The sequence below is a fragment of the Fonsecaea nubica genome (assembly GCF_001646965.1).
Source record: "Fonsecaea nubica strain CBS 269.64 chromosome Unknown Scaff25, whole genome shotgun sequence".
In the NCBI taxonomy this organism is placed as follows: Eukaryota; Fungi; Ascomycota; class Eurotiomycetes; order Chaetothyriales; family Herpotrichiellaceae; genus Fonsecaea; species Fonsecaea nubica.
The window spans coordinates 65791-82786 of NW_019173698.1; the positions used below are offsets into that span (position 1 = coordinate 65791).

The 16996-nt window shown below is 53.2% G+C and overlaps 6 protein-coding genes across 6 annotated transcripts; 2 read left to right on the forward strand and 4 right to left on the reverse strand.

Moving 5' to 3' along the window:
* Positions 1-118: 118 nt before the first annotated feature.
* AYO20_04654 (hypothetical protein) lies at positions 119-895 on the reverse strand (the record flags this gene model as incomplete). The annotated part of the gene is made up of 1 exon (XM_022642950.1): positions 119-895. The coding sequence occupies one exon, from the start codon at positions 893-895 to the stop codon at positions 119-121; it is 777 nt and encodes a 258-aa protein (XP_022501005.1).
* A 1932-nt stretch (positions 896-2827) lies between these two features.
* Positions 2828-5552, forward strand: AYO20_04655 (hypothetical protein; the record flags this gene model as incomplete). Its single annotated transcript, XM_022642951.1, has 3 exons — positions 2828-2996; positions 3052-4521; positions 4588-5552. 3 exons carry the CDS (start codon positions 2828-2830, stop codon positions 5550-5552), a joined length of 2604 nt encoding a protein of 867 aa, XP_022501006.1.
* A 347-nt stretch (positions 5553-5899) lies between these two features.
* AYO20_04656 (hypothetical protein) lies at positions 5900-11360 on the reverse strand (the record flags this gene model as incomplete). Its single annotated transcript, XM_022642952.1, has 12 exons — positions 5900-6756; positions 6826-6925; positions 6984-7136; positions 7196-7660; positions 7732-7942; positions 8039-8340; positions 8392-8426; positions 8531-8672; positions 8730-8744; positions 8806-10991; positions 11045-11119; positions 11219-11360. 12 exons carry the CDS (start codon positions 11358-11360, stop codon positions 5900-5902), a joined length of 4683 nt encoding a protein of 1560 aa, XP_022501007.1.
* Positions 11361-12988: 1628 nt separating this feature from the next.
* Positions 12989-13612, reverse strand: AYO20_04657 (hypothetical protein; the record flags this gene model as incomplete). The annotated part of the gene is made up of 1 exon (XM_022642953.1): positions 12989-13612. The coding sequence occupies one exon, from the start codon at positions 13610-13612 to the stop codon at positions 12989-12991; it is 624 nt and encodes a 207-aa protein (XP_022501008.1).
* Positions 13613-14011: 399 nt separating this feature from the next.
* Positions 14012-14458, reverse strand: AYO20_04658 (hypothetical protein; the record flags this gene model as incomplete). Its single annotated transcript, XM_022642954.1, has 2 exons — positions 14012-14187; positions 14242-14458. 2 exons carry the CDS (start codon positions 14456-14458, stop codon positions 14012-14014), a joined length of 393 nt encoding a protein of 130 aa, XP_022501009.1.
* Positions 14459-14997: 539 nt separating this feature from the next.
* Positions 14998-16970, forward strand: AYO20_04659 (hypothetical protein; the record flags this gene model as incomplete). Its single annotated transcript, XM_022642955.1, has 6 exons — positions 14998-15166; positions 15243-15452; positions 15505-15576; positions 15632-15954; positions 16031-16154; positions 16204-16970. The coding sequence occupies 6 exons, from the start codon at positions 14998-15000 to the stop codon at positions 16968-16970; spliced, it is 1665 nt and encodes a 554-aa protein (XP_022501010.1).
* Between the last annotated feature and the right edge of the window lie 26 nt (positions 16971-16996).

Here is a 16996-nt window from a genome sequence, read left to right on the forward strand (position 1 = left end):
AATGTATCTCAGTTGAAGACCTATCTAATGCCAGTTCGCTGGAGCTGGAAAAGGGATGTTTATACAAAGCAAGCAGCGTTTGGCCACAGCAACTGCCAATCAATGCCAGCAGGAGCCGTCACCAACTCGAAATGTCCAAATTTGTCCTCGAGACTCTACCACCTCTCCTCAAGCCGACATTGCCCTCTCCCACTAGCAAGCTCCACCTTCTCCCAAGGCTGTCTCTGTCCTTGCCCAGTTTCCTTGCGCAGTCATTCCAATCGCGTTTTGACAGTTTGAGCTTTTCGAGCACTGTCTCTACCAGCACTCGGTCATCGTCTTCGGTCCAGTCTGCGTCGTCCACCGATGGAGATGACCCGTAGGCCGAATCTTGGTCTGAGGGTACGTGGTTGTGAGGGCTGACTGCGGGCATGTCGAGCTCTACCTCGTCCTGGGGTGTCTCCAGCGCCCTGAAGTCATCCGCTGAAAGACCCATGGGCATGGACAGGGGGACCTTTCGTCGCCTTTTAGGAGTTCGAATTGGTTGCGGTGTCCGTTGACAATCTTGCATGATTACATCTGTAGATGGAGCGGGGATCATGTCCTCTTCAAAATCACTGCGCCGTCGCTTATTCGCGCGTCTGGGAGGCGGTATTTGTGCTTCTTTGGGAGCGCTCTCTTCAATGAGCGCGAAGGGATTCCCCAACTCCACCGGCTGAGTCGCTCGTGCGTGCTGGATTGCGCCAGGCGCTCCGAGAATGGCCTGGAGGGCGCGACAACTCGAAGACAGTGGGCTCGGGCGCGCATTTGTAGAGCTCTGGGGTTCATATGCGCCGAAGGATGGCAGCTTCGGTCTTTGAAGTCTTGACTGGGACTGCATGCCGCCATCGCACGAGAACGCGGATGGGAGCAGCATGGTCAATGCGCAGTGTGCGCAGCGAGGTAAAGTGGAATGCGCAAAGAGAGGTCGAGGATATGCGCCAGGACTTCCAGCGACGTGCAGGCCAGCGATCAAGACGGGAAAAGTGGGCGCATGTATTCGCAGATATGGTCTGAAGCTTGAGAGGAGGTTGTTGTACTGAGAATGGAAAGGGCAGGGATGTATAGAGGGATTGTTGCTGAGATGTGTGTGAGACGGAGACCGGAGGTCTGTGCGAGCAGCAGGTAGAGGATGCAGGATGCAGGTCTGGGAGGGGATTGGAAGAGGGAGGAGGAGGATCTGCGAGAGGCGCCGGGAAGAAAAGGCCCGTCGCAGGCCGCAGGATGCATGGGCAACAAGCCACCAAGACCCTCGAAGCCATGCACCAGTCGAAGCTGTGGACACCCAAGACACCCAATTTTTTTTAATTAAGCACCTGGACTCTCCCTAAACGCCTAGCTCAGTACCTAGCTCGGTGCCTACCTGAAGAACCAGTGAGAACCAAGACACGCCGCCGTTGAAAACGAGCAGAGCAGCAGAGCAGCTCCAACAGAGACAACCAACTCAAGGCCAAAGAACTAGCACACCCCTTCCCTACTCGTACAAGTAGAGTCCCAGCATCAGGCTATTTCCCTCTTTGGTAGTGGTAGTGGTAGTTGGTCCTGCTAGCCAAAACGCGTCATCTCGCCTACGAGTACAAGGGCCAGAGTGATGGGGATGTGATGGATGTGAATGCGAGCAACTCGAATGTCCTCTGTACCTCGTACTCTTATGTACTCGGTACTTGTAGTTCTGCCCATCGCATCTATTACCTGCAATCTCACAGCTGAATCACGGTGAGTGAGTGACTACCTAGGTGCTTCTCCCCCGATCATCACCGACTTTTTGGCCCATATCCTGCATGCATCGTCCGACGAGGTAGGTTCTCAACGGTCCTGCAGCAGTAGTTCCCGGCGAACATGCACTGACCTACCAGCCTACCTACTTGGTAAGCTACTGATAAAATTATCGATTGGCGTCGGAGAATTTGTTATCGAGAAAGCTGGTCAAAAGCGTGGCAGTATGTGGCCAGTAAAGTGATGGAAGCCCCTCATAAATGCCTCAAGCTTTGCCCGTTCCAAGCACGAGCGTTCGCATCAATTCGAGCCTAGAAGGGTCCTCAATTTCAGGGATGAGCTTCCAGGGAAATTGGCTGATCCGGGCTGATGTGAACTGGCGATCTAGAGCAGCCACAGCAGTCACAAGCAGTCCGACGCGTGGTGACTACGCGTCTATAACGCGCTAGATGTAAAAAGGGAAAGCGTAGCCTTATTGACTCACGTGACTGTCTGTGCCCTGCCATTTCCACGAGGCTGTACATTCCTCGACTTCATCTAGACTCCCATCCCCTTCTGAAGTTATTCTGCCATGATCTCTTTGCCTTCTGTTTTCATCAAGGAGGAACCACCAGATCTTCTCAATAAATCTAGCATGCTTCTCCACCAGCTTACGCAGACCAGTGCCAACCAACTCTCCTTGCAAGTCATTTCCTTTACAATGCCAGTCACACGGTCCAGATCTCGCCCAGCAAACAAAGCCTTTCTCGGACCTCATTGTCCATCGTGCAGTTTTACGACCACGTGCGTACCGCTGCATGCAAATTCTCTCCCTCGCGTCTTTGTTTTTGTCCCTCGGATCACTGCATGCGATCCAGCCGTGATTCCCCCATAGGCTGTCTCCATGATTCCCTCATTTTCATCAAACCAATTGGTGCTTGAAGCTTGCCCATTGCGGCAGAAGATACAGCTCAAAGCAGTCAGAAAGCTTCTTTGCGTCCTTTGCCCATGAATCGTAGGGACAAAACGATGCTCTTCGCCCCCGTCGTTTGCTTCGACCCTTTCAGACTGGCCCCCCTCCTTGCTGCGTAAGGTTCTCTCGTACGCGATCAAGATGAGGAACATTCAAGGCGCCCTTTTCGCCATCGTGCTCAGCTTGACCTTTGGCCATGTCTCTGCCTTCTGGCGAATGGTGTGTGGCACGGTTCAGGTAGGCAGAGTCGACCCGATCGTCAACCCCGGCGGGATTTCCGGTCACTGTCATACCATTGCTGGACCAAACAGTAAGTGTTGGCTTGTGAAGGCCTGTGGGGATGCACCTCAACTGACTGCGAGTAGATATCAACACGACGTCGACATTTGACAGCCTTCAAGCCGCTTACTGCACGTCTTGCAGCGTTCAGAAAGACAAGAGCGCCTATTGGACACCGAATCTGTACTTCAGACACCGCAACGGTTCATTCGAGGAAGTCCCACATGACGGGACAGTCGTGTACTATTTGGATCGTGGCGTGGATGTAGCCAACATGGTTCCTTTCCCACCTGGCTTCCGCATGCTTTCTGGCGATGCTGCAGCTCGATCGTTCGACCCCGTCACCCTGACCTATGGAAACAGGACCTATGGCGGTACTCCGGTTTCCAACCGTATCAGCTATGCTTGTCTGGACAGCAGTGGACCCCAGCCAGAGACTCCAGGCTTCAAATCCACTCAATGTTCCTCAGGTCTTCGCGCCCAGGTACACTTCCAAAGCTGCTGGGATGGCGTCAACCTTTACAAGACTGATCAAAGCCATGTGGCGTATCTCTCTGGCATGGACAATGGCATCTGCCCGCCTACTCACCCAAAGCTACTCCCCCACTTGTTCTTCGAGGTCATCTATTCCGTGAACAGCGTCGACCAATCTAAAGGTGGGATGTTTGTCTTCTCCCAAGGTGACACGACGGGTTATGGCTTCCACGCCGATTTTTTGAACGGCTGGGACGTCGACGTTTTAGACTCCGCCATCGACCAGTGCATGGGTCCCAACGCCGTCAATAACGGCCAGATTGGTCTGTGTCCACCACTGCAAGCCTCCGTGGACCCGTATTTCAGCCAGAATTGTCCTGAACAGGCTCCCTTTGTCAATGAGACGGTCCACGGCCTCCTAAAGGTGCTTCCGGGTTGCAACCCTCCCACAGGTGGTCCTCTACGTGCCACTCAAAATATCTGCCCTGTCCAACCAGCGCTCAACTATATCCCCAACCAAGACTGGAGGAACCGATCCGTCGCCATTCCGGGTCAAAAGGTGGGAAGCTGGCAGTACATGGGATGTGCTCTCGACGCAAGTGCACCTCGGCCGCTCGCCGGTTTGAGCTACAGCAGTCAAACCAACATGTCCATCGAGAGCTGCACGGCTTTCTGCAAGCAAAACGGCTATTTTATGGCCGGAATGGAGTACTCTTCTCAGTGCTATTGCGCTAGCTCGTTGACGCAGCCTCTGCAGAGCCCACTCAACTGTTCACAGCAGAATTACATGGTTTGCACTGGCAATCAGTTCGAGTATTGCGGCGGACAGAGTCTGATGCAGATATGGAACGACACCACGTACTCGGGACCTGCAATCAAGCCTGCCCCTGTTCCCGGGTCGACCGTGATGTCTGTCCCTGGCGGCGGAAATGCGACGTACCAAGGCTGTTACATGGAGGGAGTAGGAGGTCGAGCCTTGACGGGATCGTCTTTCTCGAACAGCACCGGTATGACCCTGGAGCTTTGTGCCGCGTTCTGCTCAAAGACCAACTCTGCGTTCTTTGGCACCGAGTACAGTCAAGGTAAGCCCGATACTTTTTCATTCATTCCTGCTTGCAGTCCCATTTGGCTGACTTGAGCTTGGGTAGAATGCTACTGCGGCGGCAGCATCAGCACCGCCATAGCCCCACAGACGGCCTGCTCCTCCTTCTGCTCAGGCGACAAGACCGAGTTTTGTGGTGGAAGCTCTCGCCTCTCTGTTTGGGCGTTGGGAAACTATCAACCGCCTGCTGCAAGCGGAATCGGCACAGCTACCGGCACCGGCGGAAACACCACACCCTCATCGACTGCGAGCCCCGTCCCCGCCGCCACGGGCATCACTTCGATGGGCTGCTACAGCGAGACGACTCCGACACGGGCCTTGACTGCGCTCTTCACGGCGGGCGCCTCGATGACGATCGATCTCTGCGCCCAGAAAGCCCAACAGCTCAACCTGCAGTACTTTGGCGTGGAATTCGCGTCGCAGTGTCTGGCGGGCAGCGCGCTGAACCCTGCTTCCACGCCCCTGGTGTCGACCAAATGCAGCATGAAGTGCGCCGGCAACAGCACCCAGGTGTGTGGCGGGTCCAACGCCATCTCGCTGTACCAGAACACGCTGTACGTCAAGCCGACGAACCCGAACCCGGTCAACGTGCCGAACCAGCCCGGTTCCCAGTACGGGTACGTGGGGTGCTACAACGAAGGCAACGGCGCCCGCGCGCTGGGCAGCACCGACCGGACGGGCTCCGCGGCCACCACGTCCGCCACGCTGACGGTCGAGGCCTGCGCGGCCTTTTGCTTCGCAAAGGGCTACGCCTGGATGGGCGTCGAGAACAGCAACCAGTGCTTCTGCAACGCCGCCGGCGTCATCAACGGCGCCGCCCTCTCTCCCGGCGGTGACGCCGACTGCACCGTCACCTGCACCGGCAACGCCACAGAGAACTGCGGCGGTAGCGCCAAGTTGAACGTCTACCAGCTGAGCAGCGGGAGTGGGAGTGCGCGGTTCGCCACGACGGGGAAGTCGGGCAAGAGGGACATCAGGGGCGTGAAGGGTATGAGGTTCCGGACTTGGTGAAATGCTTGGTTTCTTGGGCTTCTTTTTTTCTCTCATGTTCTCGTGTTCTCATGATCTCATGTGAGCGGCGTATATGTCACTGTGCACCTCGTATGTATGTACGTATGTATGTATGCATGCATCATGTGTTCCATCGTGCAAATGCGCTCAATCGTGGTCAATCGTGCAATTGCGGTCAAGGGGAATATCTACCATCTATCTAGTTGTCGGTTGGTGGTTGGTGGTTGTTCGTTCGTTCGTTGAATATACCCACTACCTAGCACCCAGCGATCGCTTTGAACGGTAACATGTACCTCATTCTCCTGTGTCGCTCCATGACCGGCAGATCCCAGCTGACCACGTGCCACCTACGCCGACGGCAGCGGCGAGCTCCCACGGCCAGGACGAATCCGACGTCGAACCACGCTCTGGATGGGACTGTCGTCAAACAGGAGCGTGACGACGACGTAGACGATGGTAAAGGCCGACGCTACAAGCACCAACACCACGGTCCACAGGGGGACGAGACACAGACGAAGAAAGCTGACGGCGGCTCCAGCCAGGGTCTTGGGCCCTCTCCGCATCTGCCAACTACTCTTCTTGCTCTTCGTCTGCCCCTTGTCTGAATCCTCGTCCTCATCCGATTTCTGGGATGACTCTTCTTCTGCTCCGACAGAGGCGCTCTTGACCACTACACGTACCACCGCCGCCGCTGCGGACCATCCTCCTTTTCCGACCTGCCCCTCTTGACCACCAGGATCCTGCCCGACACAGCCGAGTAGCCGCAGCGCAAAATGCACCTCCCCCAAAGGGAGCACAAAGATGACATACCACAGCACGTCCAGCAGCGCATGGGGCGACCGGTCGGCTGTGTGGGGCGTGAGGCTATCATCGACAGACCCGTCTCTGGTGTCGCCGCCTGGTTTGGAGGCAGTGATGGTGCTCTGTTGGGAGGGCTTCTCGAGCTTGGGATGCGGTGGCTTTCCCTCGACAAAGCTATTGCTGTCGACGTTGACTGCTACCTCTGCAGCTGAGTCTGAGGCTATTTGGACTGGCGCTTTGTTTTTAGGGCGGCGAGAAGCCCAGCGACTGAGCTCCAGAGTGGATACAAGGTAGGTGCTGTGACGGCGCGCCAATTTGCCAAAGGAGGCAAAGGCGGCAGCAACTTCGTTGACGTTGAAGGCGATGAGGATGAGGGGAATGATGATGGCGGCGGAGATGGAGACTGGGCAGGTTGTCGTCAGCGGCGCGAGAGAGGTGAAAGGGTAGGAGCTCAATGGGTGGGCTCACTCACACATATACTTGGAGACATAGCCGAGATGGAGGCCGTCGGGGTCTTTGGGGAACTCGACGATGTTGATGGCGAAGAATGCCGCGATAAAGGATAGGGGGAACTGGGATATTGCGTCAGTTATTGTGGTCTCAAGCATATGATTGCTAAATGGTACGCACGAAAACTATAGTGGCAATGGTGAAGACCATAATCGTATTACCCTGCCTGGCTGTTTCTTCGGCTTGTCTCCGTGTCTGCACGGCTTCATGGCGGGCCCAGCGCGCTTCGAGGAGGCTTGCATGCTTCTGTTTGAGGTCGACCAGATGGTTAAGCTAGAGATAGACAGTTAGGGACTTGCATAAGCAGACGGGAAAGGAGAGTAGAGGTGTACCGCGTCTAGTGTTCTTCCAGCGTGATCGTCCATTCTCTTGATATCAGCAATGTTCCGGTCCACGATCTGGCATGGTATGGCGAATCTGGGGATGCCAAAGTCTGCTTCCGGCTCTCGGTCGTCTGTGGTGACTTCAGGTTGACTGTCGTCGCCGTTGTGCACCTCGACACCACCAGCCGCTTGCAGAGGTTTGGGCTTCTTGTCTTTTCGAGAAGTATGGCTTGGGAGCTTGACACCCTGGGCGAGTCTCTTCAGATCCTTGAGGACCTTTTGCTGATCTTGGAAGATTATCAAAAGGGTGTGGAGTTCGTCGCGAATATCCTTGACCTCTTTCAACAGTTCGACCTCTTTGCGGATATCAAGAAAGTCTCGACTATTCTTGTCCAGGTCATGGCCCGTGTCCTGGTTCTTCAAGTTCTCTACCATGGAGGAGAATTTCTTGAATTGTTGAGCTTCTTTGTTGGTCTATCAAATCAGGGTGAGTCAGTATTTGGCAGTCTGATATGGCGGGATGCTGCTTGGACGGTAAAACCAACCACTGCCCCTATCGACATCTCATAGTGCTCCAAGAAGTGGACTGTCTTATCGCCACCCTTACTCGGGTCGAGGCATGTTCTCAGGCACTCGCCAATAATGAGTTCGGCAAATTCATATGTTGACCGGATTGGAGAAGAATTCGTCTCGATGTTGCGGGCAATATCAGTGCGCTCGTGAGGTTCACCTTGGTAGCTCCACCTCTCAGGGAAGCTGGTGAATACCATATCAATACTTGGTCAGTACTCTCACGCCTAAAAGTATAAAGGAATATGTCTCTGTGAGCAAAGCCTACCTCCAACAACCCACAGCCACAACTGGTCTACCATCATAAGGACCTTGTCGCCAACGAGATCACCGCGATCGAATAGGCGACCTGTCACTTGATCACCATCTCTGTCGCTGGTGTCGTCCAGGGAGAAGTAGTAATACTGGTCGAGCGTACGGCGAAGGTGAATAGGGTTGCTACCGTCTTTGGGATTCAGATATGCCCAAATGAGCCTCTTGTGCTGGTCCTCTTCATGCATCTCGCCACGATCCTGCATGATGCTCTTTGCATAGTCTCTCATGTCGACAAACGTCTCCCACTTCTCCCAGTGGATGTACGGCATCTGATTATCAGTTAGTTTGGACCGAACCTTGACTCCAAGGGAGGAGCTTACAATGAATACAAAGTCTTCATGGCTGTCACGCTTGTCTACATGTGTTCCGTGGGAATATCTCATTAGCATGGGAGCACAAATGAAAGCGGGAGACCAGTCAAGGGGGATGGAGAACAGAAACAAACGAGACTGAGCATACTTATAGACTCGCAGAAGGGAGTCAAGAAGCAAGCATGGGGTCTGTTAGGCGAGGCTTTGTGTAGTCGTTCAATCCAAAGATCAGGACGCAGGACAACAGCCCGCGAAACTTTTCCTACACTCTCGTACTGCTGCATCATGAGCTGAGATTGAAGTATTAGAGATCTGTATTGAAGTTGTGGTCTCGACAGTGGGCATACCTCGATCCATCTCATCTATGACACGGTTAGCCACCAGTGATGTCGTGGGCTTTAAGGCAGAGGATACGGAACTCACGTTATTTGCTGGAAGATGTAGCCATCTGAGGCGCTGCACTTCAGCCGGCAAGTTTCTGTAAATGACGGCCTTGCCGTTGACAATATCTCTGAGTGTGGGCTTGTCTGCCTCTTTGAGAGGACGTGCGACACCATCGGAGAACTTGATGTCAACAACATTCGCGTTGAACAGGCTGTCCACATCGTCGGTCCGTCCGATAGGTTCGTTAGAAAGTTTTGGAGCATCCCCTTTTGCCTCGAGGACTTGGAACACAAGATTGTTTGTGGTTGGTTGGCTGCGTATGACATTTTCAACCTTTTCTGTGACGATGATCCTTCTTCGTCGGTCTATCGAAGTCAAGGGTTGGGACACTGTGGACTCGACATTGGGCGCCCCATCACCGACAATCGCCGACTCATCGACCGTGTGGGGAGCATGCAAGTCGACTTGGTCGCTAGATGCGGCTTTCCCAAGAGGCTCAACGGCAAAACCTCTAGCTCTTCTGCCAGCGTGGTCCTTTAGGTCTGGATCCGCCCCGTGGGCAAGGAGCAGGCGCACTATGGCCTCCTGGTTGTTTAAAGCAGCATAATGCAGAGCTGTACGTCCCATGTCGTCCCGGTCGTCGATTGAGCTTTCCCAGTCTGGCAGGATGCTGAGGACTTCCTCGTGGCCTTGCATGGCGGCAAGATGTAGGGGAGTGCAGCCATGTACATCCCTCATCCAGAGGTTGAAACGGCGTTCTAGCATAAGTCTGAGTATATCTGCCTTGCCTCTGAAAGCGGCGTGGTGTATCGCCGTCCTGCCTTTGTCATCGCCATGGTAAGGATCGGCTCCCTCTCTCAAAAGTAGGCTGAGAATCACTCCATGGCCATTGTGTGCGGCACATATCAAGGCAGTCCATCCATGATCGCCTGAATATTCGACACTATTCCGTGGCTGCGCTTGGAACTGTTTGGTAACGACGTGCTCGAGACCTAGGAACGACGCAACCATCATGCTGGAGAATTCCCGAGGACATGGAAAGGGGGCTTCGTCGATTGTACTCCAGAAAACCCGAAACCAGGTCTTGAACCGGTCTGACTTGGTGTCACAGAGGGTGATCGCCATTGGCGAGAGCTTTTCACCTCCATTGGTGACGAGGCTAAGGTGGGAGGCCCAGAATTCAGCCGCGTACCCCAGAAATGGATGCCGCTCGAGATACTCCTTGAATCGACCATCGGACTTGGGGGTTCCATCTTGTATGGATTCGGGCAGGGGATCCACAGCGAGCTCGTCGAGCAAAAGGTCGGCGATGCAGCTGGTTGCAAGCAGAAGCTGGGGGTTGCCAGGATTCACCATGCCATCACCACCAGGCCCTTGGAGTAGGAAGTGGCGAAGCGACCAATGCAGAGAGTGTACCCTCTTCTCTGTGATATGGAGGAGATCCACGCTCGCTGTCACGATATGCTGGCTGCAGGATGATTCGTCCGACGATTGAAGGTACTTGACCTTCCTGTCTCCAAGCTTGATCGTGAGGGCCACATGCAGTTCCGCCAAGGTCAGCGGTCGCGTCGCGGCACAGGCAATGGAGAGAATTTTCATGGCATAATTTCCGTCTTCGCTCCGCTCAATCATTTCACGATAAACCTGTGAGATAACTGTAGGCAATTGCGTGGATAGAAGTGTTTCCAGCGGTCTTTGCGTGTAGATGTCGGGATCCTCTAGCATACGAATCGTTTCATTGGCCCAGAGATACGTGCTTCCCGCCCTTTCAAACATTGTCTTCCCGACACGACGCAATGCAGATGCTCGGAAGCCTCCGCGGGTGGCCAGTTTGTGAACGGCATACTTGACATATCGCTTGATATCGTCGTCTACTTCCTTCTTCAGGCTCCAGTTGTCCAAGTTCAACCATCGCCATCTAGTTATACCTTGGAGCAGATGACGCAAATGGTCATACATCTTAGGGCGCGGATGAGATGTGAGTTTGAGCTTCATTTGGTGTTGCCGATTGCTCGTACACAGAACCCGAATGACTTGAAGCAATTCCGCCTGCTCTCTGCACTCGTTCAACGCATCAAGTATGTAGACCAAGTTCCCGCATTTAGGATCGTTGATGACATTGGACAGAACAGACCGTAAACCGTATTGGGTTTGAGTGTAACCCCTGCCGTTTTCATCATATAAGTGACGAGCATGACGGATGAGAGCTGGTTTCTGGCAAATAGCTGATGCAACACAGCGCTGAGAGCCGATGTCGCTTTTTGAAACTCCGAATCACGATCATTGAAAAAGAAGTAGCAGATCGTGCGGTCAGGACCCCATGTGGCACGATCGATGAGGTGCTTAGCCAGCACTGTCTTCCCACAAGCCATCCGGCCCATGAGCATGAGAACGGTTACCTCGGGGTCCTGGAGCCAGTCTTGAAAGTCGGCAACACGGTCTATCTACTCACATGTTCCAGGGGCTGCTGTCTGCACTCGGTCCTTGAAATCTCTGTAGGGAGTTGTGGCAAGGCCCTGCACAAATCCGTCGTCCTTTTGGTCGTCGAAGTTCCTTTCGTGTATATCGCCGCGGATACCACCAACGTATGCCATGGTGTTAATATGTCGACAGAGAACAGGGTCGAGTCCGCATCTCACAGCCTTAGTGACCGGCACCACCAGATTGATCACTATTAGGGTTTGGAAATAATGTCGGAAACTGAATCCAGTGAGCAGCATACGCCAGAACAGCTGATCTGGTTGATCGTAACGCGAGGAAGCTCCAAGAAAATTGACAGAACATTCACTGGAGCATACTAGGGATACGGCCTCGCAATCTTCACATTCACATGAAAGGCAACTGGCGAGGGCCTTGTCGGCTAAACCTCAAGCAGGCTGATGAGCCAAAGCTGTTTTTGATGTGCAGCGACCACGTCAATGATACATGCATAGGTAGCTGCTGGTTAAGCGAGGTCGAACTGGTAGGTGATTGGTGATGCCGTATCCCTGCCCAATAAGTGAGTATAGCCCCCACACATTGAGAGATGCTGGCGAATGAAAAATGGTTGAGGTGTCATGGGTGGCAGTTCAGCCTGTGACGGCTTCGCGGCGCAAGCGATAAGCAGCCGTAGATGGCAAGCTCTTGATGCGTACAATACGAACTGACCGTGAAATCTTGTAATGATTGGATGAGCTGATCAGCAAAATACCGAGCAGGACAGCAGTCAGCTGCAAATCTCCCAATTCTTCTCAGCGTCCCGCATATACGAGTATTTTGCCATCAACGGGCCGCTCCAGAAGTGGCCACTCTGGTTGGACTCGTTTAATATCAATCGGCTCTGGAGCGGATGAGCGGCTCAATCACGCGAAATGTCCTCTTCCAGCTTGCCAATGCAAAGCTGCTCTACCCCCGCCATCTCGATGCCTCTAACCCGGATGTAGGAGACCACAAGAGGTTTTCAGCTGCGGGGTTGCCCGCTCACAAGACAGATAGCGCTGGTACTCACCGTGAGGGTAATGTGGCCATACAAGCACGTGCTACTGTCGACATGGTCGGGTGGTGCATGTGTCGAGCCTTGGTAGCTAATGGAGTCCCAACTAGGCCATGATATCGTTGACTTTGCGGATAGATGTTTCAAACTTATCAAGCGCTCCACGGCTCTTCTGTGCTTCTGTATAGCGAAAAGCAATCGTCCACACTGGTGTGTTGCAGTGTCGTGGAGAGATTCCGGAAATAATTATGGTTGTAGAGCCAGAACTACATATGCAGAGGAGGTCGAAATATGCACAGGGGAAGAAATCCCAAAGGAAGTCTCTTTGACGCTAAAAGGCTTGGCCCGCTACCACCAAAGAAGGTCCACGCTGTTGAGCCACGGCAGTCACAACCCACACCTACAGTACCTACTCGCTACCTATGTACCTAGGCAAGCATGCAAGCTAGGTAGGTGCTACATATTATACTGCCCAACCTGCCCAGTATACGCCTCTTACTTATATATCTCGATGCACACTTACTAGTCTCACAGCCGAGAGTGGTATAAACAATATCACAAAAACTGGCCATAGAGCCAGCCAACACTTTGTATTGCTTGCGTTTGAGTAGCTCATAGAATGCCGGCAGTGAAACCTTGAAAGACTAGAGATCATCATCTCAAATGCACATGAGACACTATAATAACGCGGGAAAATACCCCCAAAACATGGAGGAGTGCTCCGACCGTGACAACCGCCACCCTGCCCGTTCAAAAATTGGCCGATCTACTCCTGGCTCGCTGCCCTCTCCTGCCCGTCTCTGACAATCTCTGCTCGCGCATCCGTCTCAGCGTTGATCTGTCCGTTTCCCAACTTTCGGTGGGATGGGCAACACCCCAGTGCAGAAGGTCGAACGGTTTCCAACTTTTGCTAAGCGTGGGCCATAGCTCGCAGCTGGAAGGATAAACAACATCGGCCCACGCGACAACGTATTGAATATTGTGTTTGAAAAAAGAGCCCAGACAAGGATCTAGTGTTGGCGTCCATCGCATGGCAATCTTCAGATTTCCATAGAGCACACTGCTCCCTTCTCTCCATATTTTCTTGCATACACGGAGAAACTGCGTCGAAAGACCTGAGCTGTTGACGAAATATCGCTCGTCAAACAGGTGGGTCCAGTCCAACACGCCGATGTGCAAGCCTTGAGGCCAATCAACAGCGTGTTTCAGAACAATCGCCTGAAATGCCGGATCTGTGGAGCAGAGGAAGCAGAGAATCTGGCGTTTATCAACCAAGACCATGCGATAGATCTGGTTCAATATTTCCGCGGGATAGTTCAAGTAACCCATTGAATCAACGGGAGTGCGACGGGGAAGAACGGGGAGGTCGTCCATTTCGGGGCTGTGTAGTCTTTGTTCAAAGAGCGTGCGCTGGGAAAAGCCAATTCCACAAAACCAAGCAACGAGATGGCGGCGGGGAAATGGGCGCTTCCTAGTCTTCCGATGATGAAAGATAGACAGTAAGATTCTGTTTCCTAACGATGAGTCTAAAGCCGAACGATGGGTGGCTGATGTCGATGTGTATCCTGAACCGATTTCACCGATTTGCGGAGAGTCTGAGGTTGTTGACCGCAGGTAGAACAACTCGACTGCTTACTGAATGGCAGGAGCGGCGGTCCAGCCAGGAGTCGGAGGGGAAGGCACAGAGCAGCTCTATGCTGGTACAGCACCGAGGATTTGGCCAGCCATCGCTTCTCCGCGGTTGAGAACCACAATCCGACTCTCTTCTCGTCTTCATCGTTTGGTCTTCTTCCTGGCCATCTTGTTCTTCCTCGCGATTTCCGAGGCGAAAACGACAGAGTTCTTGGATTTCCTCTTGGAGACTTTGTGGGTCTTGCGATTGGCTTGACTCCGAGACGTGGACGACTTTGCCGTCTTGGTGACAGCTCCTTGCCCATCGACGTCCATTACTGCGTGATCCGGTCAGTGGTGGTTTGCGTTTGTGGAAAATTGAATGAACATACCCTCAGACTGGGCGTTGCGAGACTCGTCTCCCGTAGTCTGTTCGGCGTTATCATCCACGTCCATGGCCTTTTCAGACTCTGGTTTGGGTTTTGCTGCCAACTCTTGGAGTTTTGCAGACAATCTAGCAGTACGAGCATCTGACGCAGGACCATACACCTTGGCGCGAAGATTGCGGTGGTTCTTCTTGACCACGGAGGCCCGGGCAGATTTGGCCATACCTTGCGTCGGAAGGGAAAAATCTAGCAAGTCGAAAAGACAGACACACGGTGGTAACGAGTGTTGATTGTGTGCGGGCACGGTGGGTAAGAGGCAAGCAGGACAAGCAAGACCAGATAAATTCTGTGGACATTTTTCCGCAGGTCCAAAACTGCCGGGGTTGCGCCGATTCGCAATCCATTCATCGGAATCCAACCAGTGACTGCGGCGTCTTTACGACTCGGCGACGGCAGCAACCTCACACCTTTGCAGACTTCTTCCTTGGATGGGGAAAATGTAGCCCAACCTTCACCATCCGTCCTCGTTGATCACTCTATTCTCGCTTCCCTTCCGCTGGGCCACTCGCTGGCACTCTTAGACCCCCGCCCACGAAAGAGGTTGCGACTGCGCGCGCAAGTTCGCCCTCGCCCTCCGTTCCGACCATGTTGTTTCGACGTCGTTGCCACCGATAGCCTCAGCCCGATTTCCATCCTTGCTGTCTGTTCGATCATCTTGTAAAGGAGAAAAACAAAAAAAGAAGAGAAGGACGCCGCCAAACCATGGCAGGCACCATGGCGGGTTACATGCCTGCCCAAGCACAGGATCATGTGCAAGCGTTGATTGCCCAAGTAAAAACCCTCACTGTTGAGAAGTTGAAGAATGTACTACGCAGCGAAGGCCTGCCCTTGTCTGGAGTCAAAAGTGAACTCCAAATCAGAACAATAGCCTGTATGCCAACTTGCCCTCTCCCCCACCGCGCTACCACTTCTCTTCTTCTACTGTATCCTGACCTCCATATCTACAGATATCGAGAAAATGCGCAATGCAGCTGACATGGTCGCGCTGAATCGAATACGCACCACGATCAGAGGCGTTCCTCCTTCATATCAAAACGGCAACTCTTACAATCCGCATTACTCGCACGACTCTCCCGCCTCTTCAGCCTCCCCTCAGTTTTCCTCACCGAGTGCTCACAACAACTACTACATGCCTTCTACCGCAACGTTAGGTCCAGGTACAGGAGGCGACTCTATCAGAGAAAAAGGACGCGCGCTGACGGAAATCAGCCCAATTCATCTGGAGAAGTTCACCCTTCTACAAGGTTCACAGACAGATCACCCGACTGTGGGAGTGCAAAGGTAGCTAGTGACACTCTCTCCGCTTAGAGCGCCGCAACCGCTGACGAGAACTTAGCCCGAGAGTCGGCCAGAGATACAGCCAAGCTCATAGTCATGGTGTCCCAAGATACTCTCGATACGCTGCATAAGGATCCGTCATACCGCATTATGGTCTTTTGCACCTCTGAGAATACCGGGTCTGTCCAGAGAGTAACTTATGATATTGAGTTTCCTCACAACGTGGAGCTCAAATGTAACGGTATTGATATCAAGGCCAATCTGAAAGGATTGAAGAACCGACCTGGAACGACCAGACCTGTGGATATTACGAGCTTCATCAAGAAAAAGCCCGCCAATTATCCCAATTCGGTCGACATGATCTATGCTTTGACCACAAAGGTGCGCCCATTGATTCGGTCTCCCCTCTGTTTCATTTGTGTCCGATCTCACATCAAGAACTATCCATACTAAATAGGACAAATCACCCCCGCAGAAATTCTATCTTGTGGTCAATCTGGTCGTGCAAAAGTCGATTGACACAATGGTCGCCGATATCAGGCGAGGCCGTATGATCACCAAAGATCAAGTGATTCGGGAGAGTGAGTTCACTTTGGCATCACCTTGGTTTGGGAGCTTACGGGAATCTAGTGCGCCGGAAAGCCGAAGACCCCGATGAAATCGTGGCTACGTCGATGGTTCTTTCGTTGAAAGACCCTGTCGGTTACACACGCATCACGACGCCATGTCGTGGTCTCGGGTGTAATCATGTCCAATGCTTCGATGCAGCCCTGTATCTCCAACTCCAGGAACAAGCACCCACGTGGACATGCCCTATCTGCAACAAGGCTGTGCCGTGGGAACAACTGGCTCTAGATCAGTATGTTAACGACATTCTGAACCTAACGCCTAGGAGTGTGGAGGCCGTCAATGTCGATCCAGACGGGAGATGGCATATCCAGAGCGAAAACGAAACTTCTGTTCGCAGATCTAATCCCACCCCATCCGAGGATGATGATGGTGACGATGACAACAACGATGGCAACAACGATGGCGACGACGGCGATTTGGTGGAGCTCAGCACTGGACCCAGCTTTCGACCCTCGAACCTTGAAACACTGACACCGCATAGCGTCAAGACCCCGCCATTATCGTCTCGCGAAGTATCAACGGCTCCTTCATGGTCTAAACCGTCAGCACACACAAAGAAAAGACCCCGCGAAGTCATTGATCTGACTTTGAGCGATGATGACGACGACGACGAGCCCCCTCCAAAGGTCTCGAGGGCATCCAATTCTTCATCCGTCGATCTTTCCCAGAAGGGCCCCCGGCAACGCGAAGATCGGGTGTTCTACGTCCGTGGGCAACCTGTCCTTGATTGGCCTCGGCCCCCTTCATTTCGTGGCCCTTCGCAATAAGCTTGTCTTACAGATATGGTATTTCG